Below are 26,929 nucleotides of genomic sequence, written 5' to 3'. Positions count from 1 at the left end.
GATTTTGGCATACTTGTTACATTATTAATATTTTTTGTTTTGGTTTTTAAATGTTCGTGTTTTACCACTAATGATGTTCCACTCTTATTTTCTTTCAGTATTTCTGGGAAACCTGAATTCTTAAATAACATTAATTGTCTTGGCCTGAGTTCCATTTGTTTTTATATTATTTAAAGTTTAATTTTTTTTTTTTTTTTTTCCTAGAACCAGAACCTGTGTGTGTGTAGGATATAGTGCGGCTCTGTTACATACACTTCAGGTGCCTGTGGAATGTATTTTATATAGTACAATACAGAGTGGGGGATATCCCTGCTCATCCTTCTGCCTTGTCGTTGTTTTTAGTGCTTTATGGGACATTGAGACCGGCCAACAAACTACCACGTTCACAGGCCACACTGGTGACGTCATGAGCTTGTCCCTGAGCCCCGACATGAAGACATTCGTATCTGGTGCTTGCGACGCTTCGTCTAAACTGTGGGACGTTCGAGACGGAATGTGCAGGCAATCATTTACTGGCCATGTGTCCGATATCAACGCTGTTTGTGTAAGTACAAAAGCTCTTATCTGAGTCTAGATTGGTATGCTACGGAAGCCACCGCAGGTCGGGCACGGTAAAGAGGGTCCCGGTCGTGAGTACGACCCTCTTATCCTCTGGGGGGGGCGATGGACGCAGTCGACAGATGGGGTTACGACGTACAAGGAAAGATAGCAACACCAGGTGGAATTCCCGAACCGGGTCAGACGCGTCCCAAGAAGGAACGCTGTGGCCTGAGGCCGTCTGGAATGTGCAGCTTCAAGGAAAACTACATCTTGCAACATTTATAATGTAGTTTTCTAGCCACCATATGACAAGTAAATTATGTTGACTGGGTGTTTTTTTTTTTTACTTGTCAAAAAATAACCACGGTTGCATTATTACTTGAAGAGCCTTGGGGAGCTTCAGTTATCAATGGTAACAGAACACAGAGTTTAACATATGTATTTTATAGTAAAGTGGTAGCAACCTCATGGGGAAATCAAACTGTATTGTTGGAAGTATAATTTAGCTGTTGATAAATAAGCCATGCATTTTATATTCCACAGAAGGGAAGGAATCTGTTTACATAAGTTTGCATCAACACTGTAACAGTTGTTCTCAGCAAGATGAGTGCTGCGTCTAACTGCCCGTGTCTGTTCTCAGTTCTTCCCCAATGGAAATGCCTTCACCACAGGCTCAGATGATGCCACTTGCCGGTTGTTTGACCTGCGGGCTGACCAGGAGTTAATGATGTACTCCCACGACAACATAATCTGTGGAATCACCTCTGTAGCTTTCTCAAAAAGTGGCCGCCTCCTGCTTGCAGGCTACGACGATTTCAACTGCAACGTGTGGGACACCTTGAAGGGAGAGCGTGCTGGTGAGTGTGAAACACTGCAGTAGTGGCAGGAGCTTACTACACAGCTCATTTATCAAGGGGACAAACAATTGGCCTAGCTAGATATTACTAAAGCTGGATATTTTAAGAAGTTTTAAAAAGCTTTGAATTTTTAAATGTCCATCCCACAAAATCGGTATTCAGCAACTTCTGTTATGCGCTGTGGTTTTGTTTTGTATAGTGGAAACTGGTTAATTAAAGCAGTAGCATGTTGTAGTGTTGTAAATTGCATTCCCTTTTAACTATTTAACCAGAATAAAACAGCGTTGCTTTATTGAAATAATAACCCACTTTTGTGCTATTTCAAAATGCATGTGACCCATAGCCTATTCCTACAGTGAAAACCACTTCATAGAATTGCTTTCATTGAGTCAATCCATACGTTGCAGTGAAGGTGGAGTTGGAGTAGCAGCAAGTTCCTTCCAGCACAGGATTGATAATGTCTTGGTACATTGCCAACGTTATAAGGTAGTAAGGACTTTTAGTTGTGGGAAAGCTGAGCAGCTCTTGCTCACTTCTTGTTTTCCTGTTGTCTTCCCCAGGTGTCCTTGCTGGTCACGATAACCGTGTGAGCTGTTTAGGAGTTACTGATGATGGCATGGCTGTAGCCACAGGATCTTGGGACAGTTTTCTTCGAATCTGGAATTAACCAGGTTGGGGGATACAAAGGTTAACTATATGTCCTCCACTGAGATCCAGGGGGAGTCACTGCTGCAGCCTACAGCTGTGAGGAAAGTAACGTTCTTTCTACCTTGTATTTCCAGGTGAAATTTTTTCTATTCACTTACTACACAAAGCTTTCAGTAAATAGTCCAATCGAATGAAGAAATGAAAAATTAACCCTGGCAAACCTCTGACTTTTGACAGGGGCTAGCATGTTACCATGGTGACCAAGAAGCTAGGAGCCAGTCATTGTTATATATTTTTGTCTTTTTTTGGGGTTTTTTTTTAAGTTTTTGTTTTTTGTTTTTAATTTTGTTCTTTTGCCCCACCCCACATAATTGGTTTATAGCTTGCATTTAACCTGATATGTCACACTTTGGTTGTGGATGAACTGATTGCTGTTATACAACTTCTTAGTGGACTACTTAACTTTGGATAAAGGTTAACCTAAGCTTTGTTTTGTGTTAATATTTGCCAGCTATTTTGGTAATGGTTGCTTGAAACTTAATCTGGTGGTACCTCTTTGGTGATTTGAATACAGTATTATTTATGATAGTTTCTTCTTCCTGCCCCTGCACCACCGTTTGACTTTGTGGCTTCATTTGGAAACCAAGAACAGGGGTTAATACAGAAAATGACCAAGGGACTGGGGAAACAACTTTTGGGGTCTTGGTCTTCATTCTAAATTCTTCACTTTAAAAAAAAAAAAAAAAAATTATATATATATATATAATTTTAGATTTTAAATGAATGGCATATTATTAATTTTAAACTGAAATTTACTGAGCTATTAATACACCCACCCCCCTACCCATACAGCAGTTGGTCACTTCTGGCAGTCTGGTGTCTTCCTACTGATGTAAGTTTTAAAATATTCTTTGTCATAAAGCACTGAAGTACTGTTGTCAGGATTGCAAACTCCTGTGCAGTTCAGTCTGTTCAGGAGCAGGTTTCAGTATCTGCTCTGGCAGATCTACTGAGTATTTTGACCTTGACTAGGCAGAGGCAGCAGGACCACAACTAAATTAGGAAGCTGAATCTGTTTAGTTATAATTTAAATATCCATATTTCCTGTGTTCTAATTTGACTTTTGAGTATTATTGTTATTATATGAATGCCAGTATTGGCTAATTTTATAATGTTAATGCATGATATGCTGTTATTTCTGCTGATGCAAGGATTTTCCTCAGCATTTAGACCACAGACAGCCAAAGCCCCTTTTTGAGCCTTCATTTAGCATTACCCACCTGTCCCCGAATAACTAAATAAATTGCATAGCCCTGCTCGCCACTGAGTGCCACTACTGGGTAGTAGACATTCCGTCTGTAAATGTTTTCTTTTAATCTGGTCTGTAATCACTATGTGCAACCTGTTTTCTAAACAAATGTTTCAAGCAGTAAGAGTGGTTAGCAAAAAAAAAAGTTCACTTTGTACAGTGAACAAAAAAAAATGCATGTAACAATAGTTCAAATGTAACCAGAAAGCACATTAGCATTTTGTCATTTAAAAAAAAAAAATTCTGAGCATCATTCAAACTGACAAGGCAAAGATCTAGGTTTTTTTTTTTTTTTTTTTTTTTTTTTTTTACTTTTTGGAGCAGGTATAGAAAATTTTGCCAGCATTCTGGACATATTTTCTTTAAATCATGAGCTGTTGGGAGGCAGTGGTGTGCAAGTTCTTTTAGGACTTGTTTAGCTTTCACAAAGCAGTGCTAATTTTATTACATTTTTTGGTAGTGGTGCTATTGCCTGATTTTTTTTCTTTTCTAATAATCCCAGATAGGAATGCACAGCAGTGATGGGTAGTGGCACAGCACACATTTGTTTTGCCTTGCAGCTTACAAAGAATCCCAGTGCAAGCAAACATCCAAATACTTACCTTTTAAAAGCGGTATCTAATTGATTAGATCTTTTTATTTTTTTCCGTGCAGTGGAGTATCACATGTCCAATAATTTGATCTGGTTAAATTGTAACGTGGTCACAGCGAACACATTGTGTAAGAGCTGGAGCTTGTGTCCCATTGCTGCCTCTTGCATGTTTCTTTAGATTCTGAAGAGAATAGTTGTTTGAGTTGAAAGAACAGGTTGGTTTCATTATGAAGCACTCTACCAGACGTAGGCACATCAAAGGTTCTGAATAATCCAGTTTCTGACTGTACTAGAAAGCTATTCCGTACTGTCCATGCCGGTGCCCTTCAGAGTATGCCTGTAAGTTTTTGTTGACGTGCCAATAAATGTGCCAACGGGAACAATTCTGCACTTTGGGGAAATCACATAATAGTATTTTAATTTAGAAAAAACTGGGACCAAATTTAATCTGAAAACAACACTAAAGAAACCACAAAGAGGTATCCAGTAATTTGGTTTATTAAAATGTATGTACATTTAAAAAGTGTTTCTGCTTTTCAGAGAACTGAAATGCAACATGCAGCTCCTTCATTTCAGGCAGTTTTCTGTAAATCATTGTATCAAGTTAAGTAGATGGGTTACTTGCTACAGTTACTACTAAAATGTTTATTATATTTATTGATTATTAAGAAATTCTTAATCATGTAGTGATTATGGTAGCAGTTGTGAGTTTTAGCTGCATTGCCCTGATTTTTTTTTTTTTAAGCATTTCTAAGTATACATATATTGACAATAGAATGTGGTTTCCAGAAAAATCATTAAAAGTTAGGTATAGTGTATTGCAAAAAGTACTAAGTGTTGAAAGAATTTGTACTGTAACATGGTGTCAAATTCCACGCTTCATTTTGCTTTAGCTAAGGCTACAAATTTGTTTTTCTGCCCCAAAAAACCTGTTCATTTGTTTTTGTATAATCCTTGCTCAATGCTGCTTTTTTTAATGTTTTCTTTTGTTTTTGTTTTTTGTATTTTTGCTATAGCAGGTGGCAGTTGTACAATAGCCAGTGCCCTGAAATTTAAGAAAATGCCTGAAAGTTTCATAAGTTGCCTAACACGAGGATAAAGGTGCCTAGTGCATGAGTGCCCTTGTTTAGCTGAAATACTGCTTGGTGCTGATTGTATAATTGTGAAGATCAGTTCTCTTTTAAGAAAAAAAAAAAAAATGTACATGCAAACTTAGCCTTTAACTCGGTTGACCTTGTTTTACAAATAACTAGATCCCATACCTTGTTGCATAAATCAGCATCTTTGCAGTTTTCAAAGATTTTTTTTTTCTTTACTCAGAGATGACAATAACCCTAATAATCACAAACAATGAGGCTTTGCAATGTTTTATTCCTAATACAATACCTGTTTAAGTATCTTCCTGTGTCAAAAAAAGCAAACTCTGTAGATGCTTTTAAAAGTTTTCTCCCTGAAAATGAGCCACTATGGAAATGCCGTGATCTTTCTAGAAAAGGGATGTGTCTTGTATTGTAAAAATAACAGGCAGGCAATTGCTGCAGTGTTCTGTGTAAAAATGCAACAGTATTAACAGTTAACATTAAAGATATCACATTAAATGTGCCTGTACAGTACACAGAGCTTTTTGTTGGAGCTGGGACTTAGGCTCTCAAAATTTGAAAAGCAACATTATTCCACCATTTTAATTACCATCTCATCGCCCCACTTTCTCCAGATTGTACATGTTATCCATGATCATATATTCTGTTTAGGAGGAATAATATGCCACCATGGGTAATATTTACAATGCTACTTTTGTATTCAAAACAAAGGCTTCCTTCCTTAGACAAAAGGTGGTGTCACTTGCCTCACTGTTTTGTATCCCTGATTTTGGTGTCTAAGTATTGGGAAAATCTAGCTTGTACCATGAGGAAGAGGACATTTTGGAGTGCTATGGAAACACTTTGAGGGAGCTCCTCAATGTCCCGGCTCAGCTTTCCATTATTCCTGTTCTGTTACCACAACAGTTACTGATTTAGTAGCAATGCACTGCCTTTTGGCTCTCTCTATGTATTCCAACAAAATGTCTTAAGTTTGTTTTTTAAGTTCTTGAGCCAGTCAAAACCAGGGACTTTGTGCCATGTGTTTTCTCTTGCAGTGCTATTGTGTGAAATTTATTATAATCACTTGCTATGAGAACTTTTTGTTAATAGTCTGTCTTTTCACACCAGATATTTTTTTCTTTGTATTTGTACAGTGGCTCGGTGAAACTGATATGTTGCCATGAATTGATATTGTAACCAATAAAAAAAAAAGGAAAAAAAAAAGCTTTTAACCAAGGCTGTTGTGTTCAGTGTATTTGCTGTGGTGAGACTACAAGTCTACACTCTTCCAAATAAAATCATTTGTCTCACCAGAGCTTTTCTAACCTTGTGATTTACAAAAAGATACACATGTGAATACATTTATTAAAACTGCTTCTTGGAAATTAATGTGGTTCTGATATACACACTTTTCTTTATTACAGAAGTTATCAAAGTTTATTGTACAGGAATAAAGAATCTGAAATTCAGAGTAATCCTTATGCTCCCAAACACTCATAAGTAGATGAATGGCAAGAAAATACTGAAGTGGGAACAAAAAAAAAAAAAAAAAAAAAAAAAAAACACAACTTTTCAACTATATGACATTAGAATGAACTCCCAAAGTCAAATCTGTACAAAACAGTAAATAACAAATGTGAACATTGTTATTTTGATCAAATGTTTATATACAAATACTGGGGACAAATGTCTCTCAGTATTATTATCCACTCTCCACACTGCAGTCTAAATCACAAAACCCAGGTTGTGTAATTACCAACTAGTCTTCACAATTCATCTTCAATAATTATTTATTTTTTCTTATACAAAACCTTCACTTACACCTGTTTTAACTGATTGAATTTGAAAAACTTTCAGTTTAAATTAGGTAACTGGACATTTTATTAAGCTTTTCTATTTTAAAGGTAAAAATGTTTAAGATAAAATCAAAAAGAAAATGTTGACCGTGCAGGAAGTAGAGATCTTACTAGAACTAAGAATCCATATAATAATCCATCTCCCTGTATTATGTGACACATTAAATCTATATTCAGCTAAGGGAAAAAAATAAACGAGGCAGCGATTTCCCATCCTTCATGGCTTCACAATATCACTTAAATTATTACTTAAGCGTCATACTTTAAGTGAACAAAACACTTGGAATTCTTGATAAAGTTGTAACTACTGTAAAAAGTCATAGGAAAAGAGGTGACCATTTTCTTAAAAGTAACAACTTCTGAAAATGGAGGAACACAAAACATTTTATATTTAAACGGATACAAATTAAGAAATTATTAAAGGTATTCATCAAAATGTATAGATCTTATTTAAAAATAATTATGAAGTGAATCATTATTTTGAATATTGTAATAGTGCCCTAGATATAACCCTGCATCTTTGGCTCGCTGAATAAAGGTTTTGCAGAATAAATAAGATGTTCAGTGAAGGCAGAAAATCTTCACTGCTGTGGCTGCAAATATTGTTTTATAAAACTGTCCAGTTCTGTCTCAAGTCCGGTCGCTTTATGTCTGAAAGAAATAAAATAACAACACGCAGGATTCATTGTTTTCTTTCTGACACATGAAGGCAAGTTCCTGCAGTGCAGGAATCAATGATGCATACTTTTGTCTGCCGAGTTATTCCAATGTACGGTATGTGCCTGGTCAGTAGAGCTTTTTTCAAAATTTCAACAAATATATTTTGGTACACATGAAAGTAAATGTATGGAATTAGATGTCATGGTCAAAAGACTTGCAAGCTGGCTCTAAAAAAAAAAGGGTCTGTCATCCCTAATAAAGTGCCAGAGAACTCAACAACAGAAGCTGAAAGTAACATGCCTACTCAAAGAGAGCAAAGGAAAAAAGTACTAATTTTAGGAAACTACTTTCACCCAGTGGAAGAATACTTACTGCATCCAAAAAATTATTACAAAAATTCAATGCACACCAAGTTACCAAGATGTACAATTTATTAGCTTTTAACTAATTTATGAAATTAGGCATAAGTGTGTAAGAATGTGTATATAAGCTTTTAACACAATTGAAGGAGTGGTTGAAGAACTTGAATTATATTTCAAACAACAATCCAGTCAAAAATAAATAAATAAATAATGTGTTCAAGCCTAAACTTAACGAAGTGGAGTATATATGATAAAGGGATGTCAGTAATGGTACAATGCACTAGCAATGCACTGGCAACACCAGCTATACTGTAACCAGCTGTGGTAACTGCTGGTATTTGCATATCAGAAAGTCATTCTGGAAACTTACCTAAGAGTCTTGGAATGACGTTGAACTTCATCCAGCTGATCGATCTTCATAGTGAGCCTATTGATTTCTTCAGACAGGTTTTTCTGAGTGAGGTCCACTTGTTGGCACAGCCGTGCAAAGGTAGTCGTCATCTCCCTGTTTCAATATAGATCAAAATAATAAACGTGTCAATATTTCAACACTACAAGAAATTATTTTCCATTAAAGCTACAGTCCAGTGCCTATTTTCAGACAGATGGCACATACTTTGTTTAAATAAATAAATATAAATAAAACACATGTAAAAAGTTTGTTGAGGCTAAAAGAAAAAGCATAAATATATGCAATGCAACTGGGTACTTACTGTTGAACTTGGTGACTACAGTTTGCACTGGTAAAGCGAACTACCATCTGGAGTTTTTTTGTTGCATAGTCTACAAACTGCTGTTTAAATGCCCTCTCCTTGGCTCTGGTTGTCCATGTTAGCTTTTCATACAGATACAAAAGCCCATACAAACTGAAGGAAGCAGCAATCAGTCTCCAGCCTATCGTCCTCCAGACCTACATGAGAAAAAAAAAAAAGAACTTACCAAGTGTCATCTCTTATACAGTAAGAGAGACACCCGGCACGCAATATATTACATTGAATCAATCAGAATTGGAATAAAAGGTACTTACCACACCAGCGACAATGACTACAGTCATGGATGACTTTGACGTGAGAGAGGCCAAGCCCGTCCCTATGGAAAACATAAGGTCTTCCTTGGACAAGTTTTCCTGAGTTAAGGCATGAATGTTGGGTGCAGAAGAGCTTGTTGCTAAAGGCCGAGGAATCTTTTAGAACACAATTAAAAAAATGATAAAATAATTGCTTTAAGTGTACATAATCAGATAATTCAATTACATGTACATAAATATATGCTATTTATGTGACTAGACAATAATCCTTAATATTAGACACTGATACCAAACCAAAAACAAATCTGGCCAGCATAACAATGTATTGTGCAACTTTTGTCTGTTGTCCACTACATTAAAGAGGAAAGTAAATTATTGTGAATTCTTAAAAGACTGCATGAAACAAAAGGTTCATATTATTTAAGATTAAGTATTATTATTCGTTACATGTAGTAATAGTGGTAGTACCAATAGTATGTGATTGTTTTTAAGAAGTCCATCCCAAAATGTTTACATTTTTTTCATATGCAAAAAACTAATAAAATTAAAAATAAAATAAAAAATCCATCAAGACTGCCAATGTATCAGTTTCTCTGAATTGACTTGCAATGTTTTAAGAATTGTTCAATAATACCAAATAAAGTTTTAGGCAAAAGAAAAGTTTATAGACAGATTTATCAGCACAGTTTAAATTTTATTACAATGCTATCACATCTATATATATATATATATATATATATATATATATATATATATATATATATATATATATATATATATATATACACACACACACAAACAGAAAAATTAAACTGAATGAACCCAAGTGAATGTGTAATGATAATAACAGCAATCAGAAAGTGGCTTCTTTAAAAAATCACCTGTGTACTTGACTCCATCAACAGCAGGGCTCGATGTGCATTCTTCGGACCCAAGAAGCGGTTTACTAATGAAGTCCAGCCGAGGGAGAACCGGAATTCAATGTTCTCTTGGAAATCAGTGCAGAGTGTGGAGAAGTTTAGATCATAGCTCAGGTCAAACTTCCTGCATGGGATCAGCATGTGCAGTTGACACTGGACACTAGAGGGCAGCAGAGGCTTCAAGTTTTCTACAAGGAAGATGAAAAAATAAAACATTCAAAAGCATTACCACTGCGTTGTTGAAAGTCCAATGTCACAAATGTCTGCTATTCACGTGCAGAACCTTTTGGTATTTAGAGTACTACTTTTATACCCAGGAAATGTGTAGTGAATACATTTCACTCAATCAAATGTATTTTGTATCGCGCTTTTCATCCCAAGGCATCCCAAAACGCTTCATGTTACAAATAAATATAATATACAATAATATACAATAAAATATTAGAAAACAAATCGGGGAAAAAAAAATACATATTAACAAAATTCTAAAACAGACCACCCCAATGTATAAAAATGCCTCTGCATAAAGATGTGTTTTAAGCTTTGATTTAAATTCATTTATTAAGTCCGTTTTACGGATTTCAATTGGAAGATTGTTCCATAATACAGGTGTATTATAATTAAAGGCTCTTCCACCACAAGAGCTGTGTTTTATCATTGTAGTCACCAGAAGCCCAGCATCAGCACATCTCAACTGGCATCTAAACAGCTGTTGATCTATTAAAGTTCTAGGGTTGATTTCGAAAGAAACAGTAGTGTCTAGAGTTAAGGCTGTTACAGGAAATAACGTGAGGCTATATAGTACAATGCCATGGGGTTATAATGATTTTAAAAGAGAAGTAGTTTAATCCTTGGTGAAAAACAAACTAAGGAAAAATATGCATCTGTACATCTAATAATACCTATCATGTTTCGTTGGGAATTTTGAACAGATGCATTAATTGCATTGGAGCAGCGGTCAGCCAAGTTTCTCCCCATGCCTTCCTCTATGTGCTTGTGCAGTGCCTGCATAAAGACAAGGAATGTTTTCTTAAACAGTGACTCAGTAAAGGAAATGTTGCTACTAGCACAGATATTCCTTGTACATGCATGAATTAAAGTACAGTTTCCTAAATACATTTCATTTACCGGGCATTTGTATCATTTACCATATATTCAAGTAATGAATGGCTCTTTAATGCAGAGTGTCTGTCTTTTTTTTTTTTTTTTTCTTTTTTCTTTTTTTTTTTTTTTTTTTAAATTTGCAGAAATACAGTATGTGTATATACAGAGGAAACTGAACCAAAACTAATTAAATACAATCTGAACTTGCAGTATAATCCCTGTGTCATGCTTACATTTTTGTACCGTTCCAGCACTTGTGGTGAGGGATGAAAATCTAAATAGAATTCATCAACCAGCCCAGAAAGGCGGCAAATCTCATCTGTCATCGCATTGGAAACCTGAATTAAAAAATACAATGTCATTTTATGGTTTGCATTCAAAGTTGTTGGGGTTTTATATATATATTTATATATATATATATATATATATATATATATATATATATATATATATATATATATATATATATATATATATATATATGTGTGTGTGTGTGTGTGTGTTTCATTTTTCGTTTCTGCCCACAAATCCACTTACCTTTTGTTCTACTTCTTTAGTAACAGCCATGATTTTCCCCTTAATGTCCTCAGTCAGTAGACCAAGCTGAGAGCGTACATAGTCTGACTGATCCATCTTGTCATCTCTCTCCTTCAGCGAATTGATCCTGAACAGAAATACAGGCTAGCAAATTAGTAACTCAGATGCAACTGTGTTATAATACTGTATCTGCATTAAGCAAAAGATATATAGCCTTGTTTGACTGACTGTGGCAGTCAACTGTGGGAAACTTTAGGTGTGGATGTCATTTAGAATAGCTGCTTAAATCTTTATTAAGTATAAATCAAACTCCAATAAGCAGTTTTGAAAATAAGTATTTAATAAGCCAAACCCCAATTTGTGCATAGATTTACCAACGCCCCCAAGCACCACATCACAACTGGGTGTGCGGTTTTAAAAAAAAAAAAACCAACAGAGTGTTCATCAGCACTGGGGCCTCAAAAATACATTGTTTTTACAAAACGTTCAGTCTTCCCCATAAGTGACATGTTATGTTTGGTCAGTATGCACTATTACTACTATATTTGCTGGTATGCAAGCTTAAAACAGTATTATTTTAAGTCGTCGGTTTTCAAACTGGGGTAGTCGAGTAAAATCCTGCAATGGCGGACAATGGATTTTTATTTATTTATTTTTACCACATTGCAGTACTTTGCGACTTAGCAATCGAATTAACAATGTTGAATCTCCTTCAAATAAAACCACAACCGTACTGGTGTACATTTCCTTTCTGTTGGGCGAGGTTAACTATAAACACCCAAGCGGCTGCTGACAGTGAGTGAGCGTTGAGCGCACACATGGCTAAATTACATATTTAAAACAGCAATGCGGTGGTTCTGCAGTCTGTAGGCTAAAAAGAAAAGAAAAAAAAATCATTGTATGATGTTGCTTTTTTTAAAAATGTGTAGTATTTACCAGGTACGTTTGCTTTCTGGAGTTTAAATGTTCAGTGTTTGTAGTTTAGTTTAATCGGTTCAGTGTGTTTTGTCAAAGTGTTTTTAAATAACAGTATTATTGAGTTCAGCAGGCAGCTGTGCCGCCCAACTTAGATTTGGTGAAATCACTGCGCTAGAGCTGGACCGTACACGACTGTGTTGTCTTTGTGTTTTTTTTACTAATTCGCTGAAGAACTCCTTTGTCGAGTAATTGCATTAGCCCACGCATGTACGCCGCTAATTATTAGGCTAGCAAAAGCACGGTATTATCACAACAATGGAATCACAGATTTAAAAAAAAATAAATAAATATATATATATATATATATATATATATATATATATATATATATATATATATATATATAATAATCAATCCCTAAATCCTGGATTGGGAAGTGTCTGAAATTGGATTCCCTACACCAGACCTATTGAGTGTGTTCATATCATATAGCGAGTGCCCATCAACAAGCTCTCTGGCAGCTGATTAACATGAACAGACGACTGCACTAAACACTAACATGTAAGCATTTTGCTAAAAGTCATTTTTGACTGCATGATATAAATGTCACCTTTCTACTTTAATCAAATTTAGTTTTTGGAAATATTCACTTCAAAACAATGTGCTTATTCTGGCTGGATTCGATACTACACAAGACACACATAGCGTTTTAAATGTCTAGCTCAAGTGTTAAACCATAACCTTCAAGTTAAATAAATAAAATTAAAAACACAGACGCATATTTAATGTGTTATTCAATATTCACATAGTTCTGCATGCTGTCAGATTTTTTTTTTTTTAAAAGATGCCTGTATTTGTAAATTTTAAATAGTTTTTATGCAAAATGCTCCGTTTTTCCCTCTACACTTCTGCATTTGTTGGAACCTGTTTTTGGACTCATTTTGCCACTTATTGGTCTGGATTTTGAAATAACTGTAGCATTTTTAGTTTTAATTTTATTTTATTTAAATTAGTTTAACAGTAGTTTTCCATAATTGGCTGAACTCTAGCCCCCCCCCCTCCTTCCCTGTGCCTTCTGAGCCAGCAAATAGAGTCCTGTTTATTTTATTTTTTTAATGAGTCACTTAAATTTTTTTGTAACTGAAGTCCTACTCGTTCATTTTAAAATACAGAATAACATACCCTTGTCTAGGGGCTGCATTGTTTACTAATCAGGGTGTAGTTTTACTGGCATTCACCCCGTTCACACTTACTGAGTCGGCCTTGGGCCGTCTCTGGGCCGCCTGTGAATTTCCATTCACAATTGAGGTTTTACTGAGCCTAAGTGTGTTTACATATGTGGCTCAAAAGGAAGCCTAAATTGCAGCAAAGTGCTTGTCGGGAATGTAAACAGTGAGGTAAACACAGAATTCCTGGAAGTCAACATAAGAGATTGAGCTGGGAAATTTGCAGACGTAAATATGGCAATCTTATTTTTTGCAACACTGTTGGTACTGTACTTATTGCATAAGATATGATAAAGGCGTGTGTTGACAGTGCAGTCGGTTACTGTGGAAAGAAGCGATCGTGTTGGATAATGCGTAAATGCAGCAAACAAGGACGTGTACATTACATTAGTCACAATACAGATTATTATATTAATGGTGACTGAATATGCAACGTTGTATGCATTATTTATCAATATTGAGATTTACAATCTTCACTACAATCTGAAATGTGTATGTGTGTGTGTGTGTATGTATATATATATATATATATATATATAGAGACACACACACACACACACACACAGAGCGCAAGTTTTATAGTTTTAATGAAAGCTGTACGATGAAGAAATACTTAGCAAAAGTGTCGGAGTATTCAGTGCATTCCCCATTGCTGTTTAACGGGCTGGAGATCCGTGGTGGGTTTATTTCTGGCCTGCTGCTCAGTATTTCTGAAAGTTCTCAGACAAACTTGCAGGTTTTCACTAGAGATAACACAGACATAAAGGAGACAGCTGCTTCTGCATCCAGCCCTCAAAGAATATCACCGACATTTGCAGAGTTTTTTGTGATGTTATAGTAATAAAATAATGACTTGGATGGCATGATTGAGGAGTTTGGTGATAAAACGAGTGATCAGGAGAGTACCTACGTCTATAAAGAGGTATGTGAAAAATACAGCGAACAAGGGGTGGGGCTTGGCTGGAGATGCAGGACTGTCCTTTTTGCAATTCAGTACATTTTAAACTTGCTTTACTCTGGGGGAAAAAAATATTTAAAACAGCGCGTGTGAAAATAAATTAGACCTGACGCACCTGACAAGCGCTGAATAAATGGACCGCTAAGGGTTCATTTCTGCATCATCCCAGCTGCTACCCCTTAAAACCGACACTGTTTTGATCTACTACGTTCGACCTAGTATGGGAGTGGTTTGAGGTACGTCACCGCACTGACGCGTTAAGGCCGGCCCAGGGCCTGCGTTGGGTTCACACATGCAGACAGACCAGCCCTGAGGCAGCACTGCTACTTTAGGCCGCATCAAAAAGCTGGTCCCAGACTGCCTTTTCATTTTTCGAGCGTTCACACATGAGATAAGGTGGCCCTGGGCTAACATAAACCTCAAGTATGAACGGGGTCTAAGTACTTAAGCCTAGTAATTAGAAAATACTATTTTTTTCTGTTTTCATATGTATATTATGACCCTATCTGAGATGGGAGTAAGCGGTAGACTAGTTTTTTGGAAAGGGGTACCGGGCCTAAAAAGTTTGAAAACCACTGTTTTAAGTCATCCCCGTGTGTTAAGCAAAACGACTAACAGGTTAACAATGCAGAAGCACTAAGATTTTTCAGGATTGAAAGGTATAATAATAATTGCAAAAGTAAATCCTCATTAGAAGATGACATCCTTACCTTTTATCAGCTGCTTGGATATTGAGGTCATCCATGATTCTTTTCACTGTCTCAGTGATCTGTTTAGCTCTGATTGTGTGCTGCTCAAACTTTGTTTTCACTGCTGACTGCGAGATACACTCCTACGAGACCACAACACATTACTGTGATATTGCAACTCAGATATACTGGGTCAGGGCAGTACAAACAAACCCCCAAAAACAGGGAGAAGATATGGACCTGCTGCTGGAAACTTAATAGAAGAACAGAAACTAAACATTATCATGAAATCATAATGAAAAAAAAGCATACAAAAGAGCAGCAGAGCCATACCTTAAACCAAACATGTCTCTCAAGTTTTCACAGTAATGTGCTTTTTGATTAAAAATAAACATAAGAAACAAATAAAATGCGAAATCAAACCCTGCTTTTAATTACAATCAGGATAACTACACTAATCTTAGGGAAACCCGACTAATTATCTGCATGCACATATGCATGACTGTCTCACAACAAATATATTTTTCAATTATTCAATGTAGAAACAGATTTACATCAAGTCTTATCTTCACCAGCCAGTAGGAGATCATTCCATGTGTAGAAGTATTACGTTGTGGATTGTATATCACAACTTTACATGAGATCTGTTTTCTCATATAGTAAAAAAAAAATGTTATGGAGTGTGCCATTTAAAAAAAAAAAAGTACTAGTTTAATGTTTGCCTGCAAAATACCTATATAATTAAACTGTAACCAGGACTTTATTTTCATTATTAGTTATGCCAAATATACAAAAATGCCTAACATTATCTTTCTGCATTACATATTGTGTTTAAGAAAGCTTAGTCTAATTGGATTGAGTGTATTTTTAGTACTACTATAAGAAACTAAATGGTAAAAATAGAATGTAAAGCAATGCAGGCAAAAGCAAAACAGAAAAAAAAAAAAAAAAAAAAAAGAATAAAAACAGGTGAAGCAGTAATACACCCCGTCAAAGCAAATCTAGACTTCAGCAATGAATACAGGAGCTTGAGAAAAGCTTGCACACAGAGTTAGGAGGGGTCAGGCTAAAGCTGCGGAGAGGACAGAGAGCTCCTCAAACAGAAACTGGGACCAGGGTTAGAGTGTTTACCAGAAGAGAAAGGCAGGCGTCTCTCACACGACCACTACAGCACCAGGCGGTTAAAACACTACCTCAACAGATTGAAGAACACAAGTTGAGAAGGGTTTAAGGCATGTTCTAGATAGATCCTGCAACACTAAGACTGCATGCTGTATATTAGAGCATACTCTACCCGTGTTACAGTGCAACTAATCCCTACTCAGATCAGCCAGTTTACATTTGTATAACATTATTTGTCCTATGAAGATATGCCCAAGTTTATTATGCCAAATACTTTTTTTCTTCTTCACTTTAACAAATGTCAGAAATAACACCTTAAACAGTAAGTAACGGGGTTCTGAAAAATTACAGTGTTACATATCCTAAAGTACCTGTACCTATAATTTTCATTGTAACATCCTGACAACTTCTTACGCTTACCATTTTCAAAAGTCTGTTTCAAAGCTCTTTTCAAAATGGCTGTTCTGGTGCACTGGGATAGTGTAAGGATTATTGCCCACATTGTCCAACAGATAACACAGCAATAACAATCCACGATGTGGTACGGAACAGAAAAGCCAGAGCACTTGTTATGTTTTGTATTTGTTTTTTCAGTGATTTAGGACAGATCTTAAACCCCAGTTTTAGAGGACACACCCCTGATCTCAAAACCCAGTGCACTACAGCAGCCATTTTGAAAAAAAGCTTTGAAACAGACTGGCGATTTTTTGTACTTTTTAGAATCCCATTACTTTTTAACAGTGTCTATCTCAGCAGTAAATTATCAATGACAGATAGTGGAGTGGCTTAAAAACAAAAAGGCCAATGTCCTGGAGTGGCCCAGTCAAAGCCTGGACCTTAATCCAATTGAGAATATGTGGAAAGAGTTGAAAATTGCTGTTCACCAAAAGTCCCCATCCAACTTCATGGAGCCTGAGCAATTTTGCAAAGAAGAATGGGCAAAAATTGCAGTGTCCAGATGTGCAAATATGGTAGAGACTTATCCAAATAGACTCATGGCTGTAATTGCTGCCAAAGGTGCCTCTACAAAATATTGACTCAGGGGGGGTGAATACTTAAGCAATCAATTATTTTCTGTTTTGTATTTGTAATGAATTTAGAACAATTTGTAGATTTTATTTTTCACTTTAACATTATGGACTTTTTTTGTGTTGACCAGTAGCAAAAACTCCTAACTAAATCCAATAAAATGTGGAAAAGTCCAAGGGGATTGAATACTTTTGAGAGGCACTGTACAGGTTGTTACTAAAAGATGCATTTTAAAAGACTGAATGTGAGCGACAGGTTAAAAAGGTGCGTATGGTGATATACTCAGTGAAGTACATTTCAACAGATTACAGGATAGGACATACCTATGCATGCATGAACATGCATTATATAGCTAATACTTAAACACATATAAAAGGTCTTTGTATTCTGTCTTTGGAATTAGCCAAAATAGATAGGAAAAACTTTAAACTACTGGCTTGACATTATTTCATTCTAAATATTTGTACAGACAATATTTAAATCAAATGCAAAAAAACCCAAAAAACAGCCCCCCCCCCCCCACGCTACTTGCCTCAAAGGTTCTCTCAAAACACTGGAACTCTTGTAATCTTGCCTCAAATCCTTCAGTTAATGCACCACCTAAAACAATTGATCATATTTAGCCTGTGATCATATTAAAATATTGATCATATTAACCCTAGCTATTATTCATTTCCATCCATCTGGGTGGGATATCTGTTCACCCCAAAAACTAATGGCCACTACATACAATGTCACAGCAGAAAACATTTTTGTGGGGTAATATTAACAAAATATTGCACTCAGTTGTCAAAACATTCCTAAAAAACAGTATTTTAGGGGTATCACTAAACGTGCTTATTTAAATATTCTGCATTTTATATATATATATATATATATATATATATATATATATATATATATATATATATATATATATATATATATATATATATATATATATATAATGGGATAATCTCCTTTTTAATACATTTGGGAAAGTACGTTAGTGTACGCTAGATTTGTCGAACCCTTTTTGGTACGATTTGGTGTACTGATGTTCTTTGTTTGCAGACCTGCTTCTGGCATTCCCTGAGCTCTTTGCATCCTGGCATTCAGCACTTCCTTAGCGGACACAAAGAAGATCCGATCCAGGGCCTGTTCACGTTCCACCACTTTGAGCTCGTCCACAAGAAAACTGATACAGCGGTCTGTGTGCTGCTTGCGCACCTGTCAAACAGAAAGAACACCCCAGACTCGAGCAGCTTCCCCAGAACAGCATGACACGTTACAGGAACAGCTCTAGTCTCGGGTATGGCTATACAATTTCTGTGTGACTTTTGTGAACCGATTGAACCACTTTGAGATGAGAGTAGTGTGGTTTGTGTACTTACATCCTCCATGTATTCGGGTTCCGAGGCAGATGCATCCCAACGATTGTTCAAAATAAAGATATTTGGCTTTGAAAGACGTTCATTTACTTTGTGGAAAAAATGCTTCTCCTAAATATCAAGAAAAAAAAAATGTTTTTTTTAAACAGGGTTTCTTCTAAAAACAAAAAGTTCCAGGGAAGGCCACTTAAATACCACAGTACAAAAACAGTTCAAAACAAGTTTTCCATTTCACAACACATGTACAAGTATAACAGGGTCTATTTAACAGTTACATGTATTTAGTAATATATTAAATATGTCAATCAAACTTTTGTTTCATTGTACTACAATCTAAATTCCACTCTTTATATTTTTTTAAAATGTAAACTTACAGTATTCATCAGAGTGGATTCAGAGTTAGCTACCAGCACAAAGACATCCGCATCCTGACAGAACTTATCAATCCAGCTATCCAGCTCAGTTGTAACATCAGTTCCAGGACTGCAACCAGCAAAAAAAAAAAAAAAAAAAAAAAAAAGGTTGTATCTTAACTGTTATTTGTACATTTCCTCATCTTAAGACTTATGGCAAAATCTTAACTTAAAGCATTCCTCCAAATCATTATTAGCTCTATACAAATACAATTTCTAAATGGTTTGGTAGCTGTGTTTCTCTTTTCTTACAAACGGTGCTAATGCTAAAAGTGTTGTGGTGTGCCGTGAGCATGACATTAGGAAGGTGTTTTGGCATTTCTGTACCTGTCCACTAGCACCAGGTCATCCCTCAGGAGAGCACACTTAGTCTTGGGCCAGAAAACCCTCACTAGGCAGCCAGCATCTAGGTCTTCATCCATATGGAGTGCATGGGCAAGCTGGTTTACTGTCTGCAAAAGGAAGTCATTTTTCAATCTATTTTTACATGTAAGTTTCTGTTCCATTTCAAAACACGAATGAAATACAAAAATTAAACTATCCCACACAGCTGCTACGAGAGCATCTTGTAAAACACAGACACCCTGTTCTCTGGCTGTTTGGCAGATGCGTAGGGCTTACCTTGCTCTTCAGTTGTTATGGCTATTTAGGTGTATTTTTTTTTGTTGTTGTTTTTTTTAAACTCCGTGTCCGTGCCCTAATTATGTTAGACATCCATTTGACATTAACTTTGCACTGACTTTCAAAAGTTAGTAAATGCCCCCTGATAAACTTTCGGTCCAAGCAAAAAAATGAAAATGGCATATCACTGACTGCTATTACTTCTGTGTCATTAACTGCACAGATAAATGTGCTACCGAAGATGTCCAGAATTAGGGAGATGTTCAAGATTGGGGTATAATTACTCCAACTCCAAAGGAATAGTATTTAGTTAACTTGGCTACTGACACAGTATACTCATTCACATATCTGTAGTTAAAGAATGCATTCTTTTTTTACTCCATACCTTTACACTTTTCTTCTCGTCTGACCCTTCCGTCATGAGGTAGGCCTTGTCACCATCTGTCCCCTCCACGCTGAGGAAGCAGTTTGTGGTGTGTCCAATCCCACTGGGCAGCACCCTATCCCACAGCATGGCGTTGACAACTGAACTCTTACCATTACTAGTCCTGGAGCCAGAAAAAATAAAAGAAAATAATTAGCGATCTAGACCAATGACCTTTTTTCTTTTTTTAATTTGAAAACAGAAAACCCAACAAGGCTTATGAGAAAATGAAATGATTCAAACAAAAAACTGAAAAATTAGGGGGAATCATTATAGGAGCCTCTTTGTCTGCCCCGATAACAAAAATTTAGGACGTTTTCTCTTCATACCATTTGCCCAAATACAGGGAGATGGTGTTACATGCTTATTCCCACTTTAGTACAAGAACATCCACATGATCTTTTGAATCAACACGATTGATATGATCTGCATCTTTCATACCTGCCAAAAAACGCCACTTTCATGTGGTTTCGTGCCAGAACTTCACTGATCACTGCCAGTTTCTTTGTATATTCACGTATCACCAACGCTTGCTGCTCTGTGGCTATCTGCTCAAGCTCTGTATTCCTATATGTTCCTGAAAACAACACAGCAGGTGTCAGATCTGTTCTACACTTCAAGAATCAAGGCAAGAATCTAAGAAATCACAATAGAGCCACCCTCTTCTCCATGCTGGTCCACACCTTGTTTCCCCAATCAACAGTTAATACTGAAATACAGAGGAGATAGGAAATGAAATGGTGTTACAGTATTGGACAGGCAAAGCGTAATGATTTGGTTTACTTTCTCCTGTTGATGTGCACTAAAGTTGTTTATTTAAAAACTAGGGATGCACCGAATCCATGATTCAGTTTCGGCCCGAATACCTACTTTTTGAGCAGGATTCAGATTTGGCCGAATACTTAGGATTCGGGGAACCGAATCCGAATCCTACATCCGCCCAGACGCACATCCATTTTAATACATCTCTCCAATGTGTGCTGTCCTTCTTTAAACAGGGGTCGGCACCACTGAGTTGCGTGACGGACACTTAACAAAATTTCCAGACTCAGTGACCGACATGGGGGGTATATAGCAAACAGCAGAGCAAAGTCCGATTTAAAGCACATTCTCCCATATATATATATATATATATATATATATATATATATATATATATATATATATATATATATATATAGATAGAGCTAAGCACACGAACATCAATGAAGAGCAGCACAGTAGTTATCTAGGCATAATATAATAATAATAATAATAATAATAATAATAATAAATTCAACTCACTTAGTGTTTTTGAATGTACCTTGCCGCCGCAGCTACATCAAAGTCCTTTGTGCTTGTTGTTGCAGTTGCTATACGCAGACATGGATCAACACGACAGTTCTCAAGGCGATTCCTTGTGGATGTTTTAATTGAGTTCATGTGGCTGAAGCCTCGTTCGCAGCAACAGGTGTCAGGGCTCAGTGTCAGTAAAAGAAGTGACAGCCTTGCTAGTTCACTGTATTCATCCTCACTACTTGACCTGAACAAAATACACCACAATCTGGTAATGTCACTGCCACAGCAGTCTGAGTTGAAAAGTGTCTTCACAGCCTCATCCTCTCAGTACAATGTATATTGCATTTCAACTTTGTTGGAGTTAATGTGCTTTATAAATCTTGCAGCAAGTTTTTGAATTCCTGAGACTGGTGGCTTTTGGTTGCAGGGGTCCAAATAAAGCATGCATTTCACCAGCTCTTTTTCAGGAAACCTGGACTTGAATGCCTGTTCAAGTTTTTTTGCATATTCAGTGAATGTTGCTTTTATCTTAGCAATCTCTGTTTCTGGCAAGTAGTGCTGCTCCTCACACTCCCTCAGTATCTCTGTGACCTTGGCACTAGGGATAGACAGGTCGCTTGGAGTTATGAAAGATTCCCGTGTAGAATCCTCATTTGAAGGCTGTTTAAATGGCTTCAAAATTACCTTGCAGTATTCCTCCAGAGAACAGTATGTGTTGTACAGATTTAAGTTCTCTTTCCGCAGCACTAGATTCATTGATACGAGAACAGGCAAAACCCAATTCAAGAAACTTAGATATTGAATGAATTTAGGAGATTGTAGCATGTCATGGATATTCTGGCAACTTGTTCTATAACTCGGTGACCCATTCCCAAATGCCTCTCTCTCAAAGTATTGCACTAGAGAATCCCGCAGTAACTCAAACCTCTCAACACAGGTAGCCAAACTTAACCAGCACGTTTTTTTGTAGTTAACCAGGTTTGAGTATTCCTCTTCATTCAGCTCACAGATCTGTCTAAACTCCTTTTTTCTTGCAGCCTCACTGAAATGTCTCAGTGTCACTTTGATCGTGTCTTCCAAAGTCAGGTATGACTGATTCAGCGTCTTTAGCCATTAAGACTTGGCGATGAGTCATACAGTGCTGGACAAATAAATCGCCATAGCGATCTTTCAATCGCCTTGAAACACTTTCAAGTTGGGCTAGCATTACAGATGCCCCGTCCGATGTAAATCCCACAATTTTCTCTACAGGGTACTTGTTTTGGTCATTTTCCAAACAACCAACAATGGCTTCACTCAGATTTTGTGCATTACCACGCTCGGTTATTTCAATTAAGCTCAAATACTCCGAGCAAATTTCACCTGCGTCAACATTCACAAAACAATGATAAATTATTATTTGACTCTTGTCGGTGTGGTAAGTGCTCTTGTCGCACATTAAGTTTACAAACTGTGCATCTACTGCTGCTTGAACAGTTTCACTGTAAAGATAGCCACCTAAATCCTCTGTGTTTCTTGACACAGTTTTTGCACTGCAATGCAGTCTTTGAAAAGGAGCAGAGTTTGGGTCAATTTTTTCAGCCATTTCTGTTCGAATATTTGCCCCAGCACTAGATATGATATTAGCTTACCTTCTACAAAATCTGCTCCTTCACTGATGTATTCCAAAAGCTGTTCAAAGATAGTGGAGATTTTTTTCTTAGCCACCACAAAGCGCTTCAGCGGTGACCTGTCTGACTCTGCCATGGTGTCTTACTGAAAATGAGGAAGTGATTACTGTAGTACAAAGGTCTATACCATAAACACAAAACACACCACGCAGGTAAAACATAACTGAACTGCTGTATAGTCTCCCTTTAAAAAGTGTTATTTGAGAATTGTGTTCAGACCTCATCACATTACAGTATCTTATGTTTAACCATACTAGTATGCCATTTGTTTACAACAGAACTGGGCATGAAATGAACAACACAATCCTCGTTTCATTGCAAACAACGTGTGAACTATTAAACATACCAGTCACCCACCACCTGTTTGGTTTAAATTTTTAAATGCCACTTGACTCTTTATAAAGGTGCTCTATTCTAACACAGCCAGCTGGCATACTTTAAAAACACAAACGCCATGGGATAGCCTTTTGCCATTCTTCTGCCGTGGCTGTACTGAGACTGCAGTCACAAAAATCAAATGTCCCTTAGAATAGGCACACCCAGTAAAGTTATTTTAGTACTGTATTCCAAATAGTGTTACTTAAGCAAAAGACTAGTTTCAACCCAAAGAACCGCTCTGCTATTCTGCTAAAAAAATACAATTGCTTAAAAACCTCCATCCATACCCAACTACTGAAATACATCAAATATGTGCACTTCTATTTTAAGACTTTCTCTTTTCCTGCCATACACAATTTTACCAAGCACACAGAACTAACTCTACATTGCAGCATGATTAAAGTCCAAACTCTCTGTGTGTGCCAAATAAAAAGCTTTACACTTGTTTTAGACAAGCTAATCCTTCCATCTGTACATCTGCCACTTCTGTTGCAAAATAATTTAGACTAGTGTGAAATAATGGAACTGTTCCCGGAAACACACAAAATAGAACTAGCCATAGCAGCGGGTTCAAAATGTATACACGCACATTGTACTCTACATTTTTCAAATGTTTACACCCAGCTGTGCATATGAGTGTACCTGCACTCTGTTGTTGAGAATTTCACCCCTGGTATGGAATTGCCCTATAAACACACCAAGTTACCATTACGTGTGTATTTATAGCCACCAATTTCGTGGCCAATTCTTTTTAAGGTCAATGTGTTTCTGATTGCAGTGCTGCTGTATTGGGCATGGCGGTGTGTAAACAACAAGTTCATTTAAGAACACCTCACACTGAAGGTGAAACCTAGACTGGATATACAGTACGTGGCTGCTCAAAACAGCCTTACTTATACAAGGCCCTCACTCATTTATTTGTACTTATTATTATTATTATTATTATTATTATTATTATTATTATTATTATTAATTTTATTATTATTATTATGTGTACTGGTTGTTAGCTTGTGACCCGATACGGATTTTACAGATGCTTCATTTAGAGAAGGCAGATTTTTACTTTCACTTCACAGTACTAAGTTTCTTTATTGATAACACCCCGTCATTTGGAGTTAGTGTCTTGTTTGCACAAAGCTTAAAACTAAAGGAATACATAAAACTTCTAGGAATACATTTAACTCTATTGGTGTTCACATAGAATTTATTAATATAAAGATAATCTCTTTGATTTGTGATTAGCTGAATCCTAATTCGACAAGATTATACAACGACGTTAGAAACACACCAGTTTAAGTGGATTCACCTTACCTCGTCTTGGGTTTCCCTGGCGACTATTTACAATTTCACAATGTGTGTGTAGTGTCAAATAAACGTGTGTTTAATAATACAATGTCAATAAGGTTTCAAGTTATTTCCCGGTCCTCTTTCTGAATCAACTAGCACTACACAAAATACAAAAGGGGTTGGAGTTACTGTAGGTCAGAGACCGGCTAGTGTCACGTGATCATGAAATCTGCCCGTCAATCCGGGGGGAAACACGCATTTTATTATTTATTTATTTATTTATTTATTTATGTATTTATTTAGACCAGGCAAAAAATAAATAAATAAATAAATTATAGTGCGAAGTCGAAGGCATCTAATTTCATAACATGCACAAACATGTACTAAATTTTCAAAAATACGTTTTAAGTAAGGTATGTTGTATTATGAAGGGAGGCTATCAATATCGAACTAAGTCATTTTTATGTTAGTAGTGCTGTTCTCTTTAAAAATACATTCGAAAAAAACAAGTCAAAATGAAAGTGGAAGCCACAAATGTTTAATAACTACATAACGTTATTAAATAAATTCATTAAAAAAATATATACCCTAATAGACTTTTAAAAACACTATTATTAATTTCAAGCGTGGGAATGGATTATTCCGCGAGTTTGTGCCGTTTTATGATTTAAAATTGACACTAAATGTGATAGAGTAAATATAAACTGTGTTCCATTCATTGTTTCTGTGTGGAAACATTATGTAAGAGCGCTTCAGACAAATCGGAACTAGGTTTATAATGGGGCGTTAAGCAAACAACCAATCGGTGATCAGCGGGTTGTGCGCTACTAGATGGTTTCCAAATCTATGGTATGCAATAAAAAAAAACCGCATAATCTATGCATAATCTATGCAAATAACACATTGTTTTTAGGTTTATCAATTGTATCTCAAAGTAAATTCCTTTGCGTTACTGAAGGTATATTCTGCACTGAAAATAAGTTCCAGTCATGCATTATCGAATAATAAAGGAGAATGGAAGGGGAAACGCTACTCCATTTTCTCCCCTAGCCTAGTGCAAGGGCTTCACTGTACATTAGCTGATACAATACTCCACCTTGTGGGCTTGAATAAGCATAGCTCCTTATGTTATGAACAACAACCATTTCAAAGCAGTTAAATACAACTACAGTACTAATATGTAAATGGTTGATAAACATGTTCGCAAAGACTCAAAATCTTGTCAAATCCTGTCCATTGCGTTAAAAGTGTGAGTCCCATTCGGATATATACAGCTCTGGAAATAATTAAGAGACCACTGCAAAATTATCAGTTTCTCTGGTTTTACTATTTATAGGTATGTGTTTGAGTAAAATGAACATTTTTGTTTTATTCTATAAACTACTGACACCATTTCTCCCAAATTCCAAATAAAAATATTGTCATTTAGAGCATTTATTTGCAGAAAATGACAACTGGTCAAAATAACTAAAAAGATGCAGTGTTGTCAGACCTCGAATAATGCAAAGAAAATAAGTTCAGATTCATTTTTAAACAACACAATACTAATGTTTTAACTTAGGAAGAGTTCAGAAATCAATATTTGGTGGAATAACCCTGATTTTCAAGCACAGCTTTCATGGGTCTTGGCATGCTCTCCACCAGTCTTTCACATTGACGTTAGGTGACTTTATGCCACTCCTGGTGCAAAAATTCAAGCAGCTCGACTTTGTTTGATGGCTTGTGACCATCCATCTTCCTCTTGATCACATTCCAGATGTTTTCAATGGGGTTCAGGTCTGGAGATTGGGCTGGCCATGACAGGGTCTTGATCTGGTGGTCCTCCATCCACACCTTGATTGACCTGGCTGTGTGGCATGGAGCATTGTCCTGCTGGAAAAACCAATCCTCAGAGTTGGGGAACATTGTCAGAGCAGAAGGAAGCAAGTTTTCTTCCAGGACAACCTTGTACTTGGCTTGATTCATGCCAAAGCTGCCCGATTCCAGCCTTGCTGAAGCACCCCCAGATCATCACCGATCCTCCACCACATTTCACAGTGGGTGCGAGACACT

The 26,929-nt window shown here is 36.5% G+C and overlaps 2 protein-coding genes across 7 annotated transcripts in view; one reads left to right on the top strand and one right to left on the bottom strand.

The window, feature by feature from the left end:
• LOC121322888 (guanine nucleotide-binding protein subunit beta-4) overlaps positions 1–5,128 on the top strand; it is a 37,430-nt gene extending 32,302 nt beyond the window's left edge. For all 5 annotated transcript variants that reach the window (XM_041263400.1, XM_041263397.1, XM_041263401.1 and 2 more), the window contains 3 exons: positions 343–544; positions 1,181–1,397; positions 1,958–5,128. In XM_041263400.1, the coding sequence (XP_041119334.1) occupies positions 343–544; positions 1,181–1,397; positions 1,958–2,064 (526 nt within the window). In that variant the 3' untranslated portion in view covers positions 2,065–5,128. The remainder of the gene's footprint in view (positions 1–342; positions 545–1,180; positions 1,398–1,957) is intronic.
• A 3-nt stretch (positions 5,129–5,131) lies between these two features.
• LOC121322887 (mitofusin-1-like) lies at positions 5,132–25,163 on the bottom strand. Of its 2 annotated transcripts, XM_041263394.1 has the most exons (18): positions 24,902–25,163; positions 23,174–23,297; positions 20,706–20,841; positions 20,226–20,388; positions 19,547–19,671; positions 19,181–19,289; positions 18,810–18,917; positions 18,492–18,645; positions 17,969–18,036; positions 15,307–15,428; positions 11,495–11,621; positions 11,191–11,295; positions 10,756–10,858; positions 9,815–10,041; positions 8,934–9,089; positions 8,620–8,816; positions 8,277–8,411; positions 5,132–7,535 (listed from the first exon to the last, which is right to left on the bottom strand). In XM_041263394.1, the coding sequence occupies exons 2-18, from the start codon at positions 23,286–23,288 to the stop codon at positions 7,466–7,468; spliced, it is 2,220 nt and encodes a 739-aa protein (XP_041119328.1). In that variant the 5' UTR covers positions 23,289–23,297; positions 24,902–25,163; the 3' UTR covers positions 5,132–7,465. The 2 variants fall into 2 exon arrangements, with proteins under 2 accessions (XP_041119328.1, XP_041119329.1); XM_041263395.1 differs by lacking the exons at positions 23,174–23,297; positions 24,902–25,163 and adding an exon at positions 21,549–21,918.
• Positions 25,164–26,929: the final 1,766 nt, after the last annotated feature.

This window comes from Polyodon spathula, chromosome 11 (assembly GCF_017654505.1).
Source record: "Polyodon spathula isolate WHYD16114869_AA chromosome 11, ASM1765450v1, whole genome shotgun sequence".
NCBI classification, from domain to species: domain Eukaryota; kingdom Metazoa; phylum Chordata; class Actinopteri; order Acipenseriformes; family Polyodontidae; genus Polyodon; species Polyodon spathula.
Note: the sequence above shows the minus strand (reverse complement) of the source record. Positions and strands in the feature narration are given on the sequence as shown.

Coding starts and splice junctions, on each gene's coding strand:
- LOC121322887 (XM_041263394.1), bottom strand. CDS start 23,288: ATGGCAGAGTCAGACAGGTCACCGCTGAAGCGCTTTGTGGTGGCTAAG. Junction 18,646..18,809: donor AACCCGAATACATGGAGGAT/GTAAGTACACAA, acceptor TCTGTTTGACAG/GTGCGCAAGCAGCACACAGA. Junction 10,042..10,755: donor TTCCCAACGAAACATGATAG/GTATTATTAGAT, acceptor TCTTCCTTGTAG/AAAACTTGAAGCCTCTGCTG.